Genomic DNA, 2,331 nt, shown 5'->3' with positions numbered 1-2,331 from the left:
GCACCATGTGCGACGAGGACGAGACCACCGCGCTCGTGTGCGACAACGGCTCCGGCCTGGTGAAGGCCGGCTTCGCCGGGGATGACGCCCCCAGGGCCGTGTTCCCCTCCATCGTGGGCCGCCCCCGACACCAGGTAGGGCGCCGTCCCCCTCCGAGCATCCCCCCAAACCCTGCCGCAGCAGGTGCCTGCCGCCTCCCAGCCTGGGCTGCCAGGGAGCCCCACGCCGCCACCTGTGGAGAGGTTGCTGAGCCCTCCCCCCCTTTCCTCCCCTGCAGGGCGTCATGGTGGGTATGGGTCAGAAGGACTCCTACGTAGGAGATGAAGCCCAGAGCAAGAGAGGTATCCTGACCCTGAAGTACCCCATTGAGCATGGCATCATCACAAACTGGGACGACATGGAGAAGATCTGGCACCACACCTTCTACAATGAGCTGCGCGTGGCCCCTGAGGAGCACCCCACCCTGCTCACTGAGGCCCCCCTTAACCCCAAAGCCAACCGTGAAAAGATGACCCAAATCATGTTTGAGACCTTCAATGTCCCTGCCATGTACGTGGCCATCCAGGCTGTGCTGTCCCTGTATGCCTCTGGCCGTACCACTGGTGAGTGAGTCTCCCGTGGCCCTTCCTCCCCCAGCAAGGACGCCTGGGGCTGTAGAGTCCCCTACAGCTGACGTGTGCTCTGCCTCCCCCCAGGGCGCAGGGCCCTTCGTGGGCTGCCTCTCAGGTGGCTGCTTTCTGTTTCCCCAGGTATCGTGCTGGACTCCGGCGATGGTGTGACGCACAACGTCCCCATCTATGAAGGGTATGCCCTGCCCCATGCCATCATGCGCTTGGATCTGGCTGGCCGGGACCTCACTGACTACCTGATGAAGATCCTGACTGAGCGTGGCTATTCCTTCGTCACCACAGGTAAGCACTATTCCCTCCTTCAAAATGTTCCTCCATCTCTCTCTTCCAGCCTTTGCACCCCCAGGGGTGCTGCAGCCTCTCGTCCTGTTGCAAGCCCCACGAGCGCTCCCCGTTGGGAGTTTGCCTGTTGTTGGGGTTCTGGAGGCCCAGCAGACCTGTGGAGATGATGCAAGTGTTCCCTGTTCCTCCTTTGCAATCACTGATGCCTTTGCTCCCCCCTCACAGCTGAACGTGAGATCGTCCGTGACATCAAGGAGAAGCTGTGCTATGTGGCGCTGGACTTTGAGAACGAGATGGCCACCGCTGCCTCTTCCTCCTCCCTGGAAAAGAGCTACGAGCTGCCTGATGGGCAGGTCATCACCATCGGCAACGAACGTTTCCGCTGCCCGGAAACCCTCTTCCAGCCTTCCTTCATTGGTGTGTGTGCCCCCTTCCCTCTCTCCTCCCCTACCAGCTCTGCCCTCTCTCCCCAGTCCTCCCATTGAGCTCTGGCTGGGCCCTTAACTTGTGCCTGCTTTTCTCCCCTTCCCTGCCCCCAGGCATGGAGTCCGCAGGGATCCATGAGACCACTTACAACAGCATCATGAAGTGTGACATTGACATCAGGAAGGACCTGTACGCCAACAACGTCATGTCTGGGGGTACCACCATGTACCCAGGTATTGCTGACCGCATGCAAAAGGAGATCACAGCCCTGGCCCCCAGCACAATGAAGATCAAGGTAAGGCCAGAGCGTGAAGGGCCCAGGCACGGGCATCGCCTTCTCTTGCCCTCCTGCAAACGGCGGCCGGGGCTGCGCACGCCCCTGTGCCCGCCACCCGCAGCGGTCGCCTGTTTACTGATCTCGGCTCTCTTGGCTTTTTCTAGATCATTGCCCCACCCGAGCGTAAGTACTCTGTCTGGATCGGTGGCTCTATCCTGGCCTCCCTGTCCACCTTCCAGCAGATGTGGATCACGAAGCAGGAGTACGATGAAGCTGGCCCATCCATCGTCCACCGTAAATGCTTCTAAACATGTTTACATGATCACTTTGACAACCACGCTCAGGATGACAACCTTCTAGGTTGCAGGCTGCTGAGGGCCTGCAACAGCCATGTAACTTTCTATTTTGTAACAATTTCTGGTTACTGTTGCTGCAAAGCTCCACGTGACACAGTGTATGTAAAGTGTACATAAATTAATTTATTTTACCTCATTTTGTTTGTTTTTAAAACCAATGCCCTGTGGAAGGAAACAAAAAACTTCAAGAAGCATTAAATCATCAGTCATTCTGTCACACCCCTAATGCGGCTGTTTCTGTCATTTGCTTGGCTTCTTCCATCACTCACTGGCGTGTTGCGTCATCTAACAGGGTGGGGGGAATGGGTGGTGGGGCTGGAGCTCCCCAGACTGGAGGAGGAGCTGGGAGGGGACAGGACCC

General features: G+C 57.9%; 1 protein-coding gene across 1 annotated transcript; it reads left to right on the top strand.

Annotated features, from left to right (window-relative positions):
• The first annotated feature begins 5 nt into the window (after positions 1-5).
• On the top strand, positions 6-1,997 carry ACTA1 (actin alpha 1, skeletal muscle). The gene is made up of 6 exons (XM_009644143.2): positions 6-134; positions 278-602; positions 750-911; positions 1,137-1,328; positions 1,451-1,632; positions 1,779-1,997. The coding sequence occupies exons 1-6, from the start codon at positions 6-8 to the stop codon at positions 1,920-1,922; spliced, it is 1,134 nt and encodes a 377-aa protein (XP_009642438.1). The 3' UTR covers positions 1,923-1,997.
• Positions 1,998-2,331: the final 334 nt, after the last annotated feature.

This window comes from Egretta garzetta, unplaced genomic scaffold (assembly GCF_000687185.1).
Source record: "Egretta garzetta isolate BGI_Z169 unplaced genomic scaffold, ASM68718v1 scaffold118, whole genome shotgun sequence".
Classification (NCBI taxonomy): Eukaryota; Metazoa; Chordata; class Aves; order Pelecaniformes; family Ardeidae; genus Egretta; species Egretta garzetta.
This window is presented reverse-complemented; position numbering and strand designations above follow the sequence as displayed.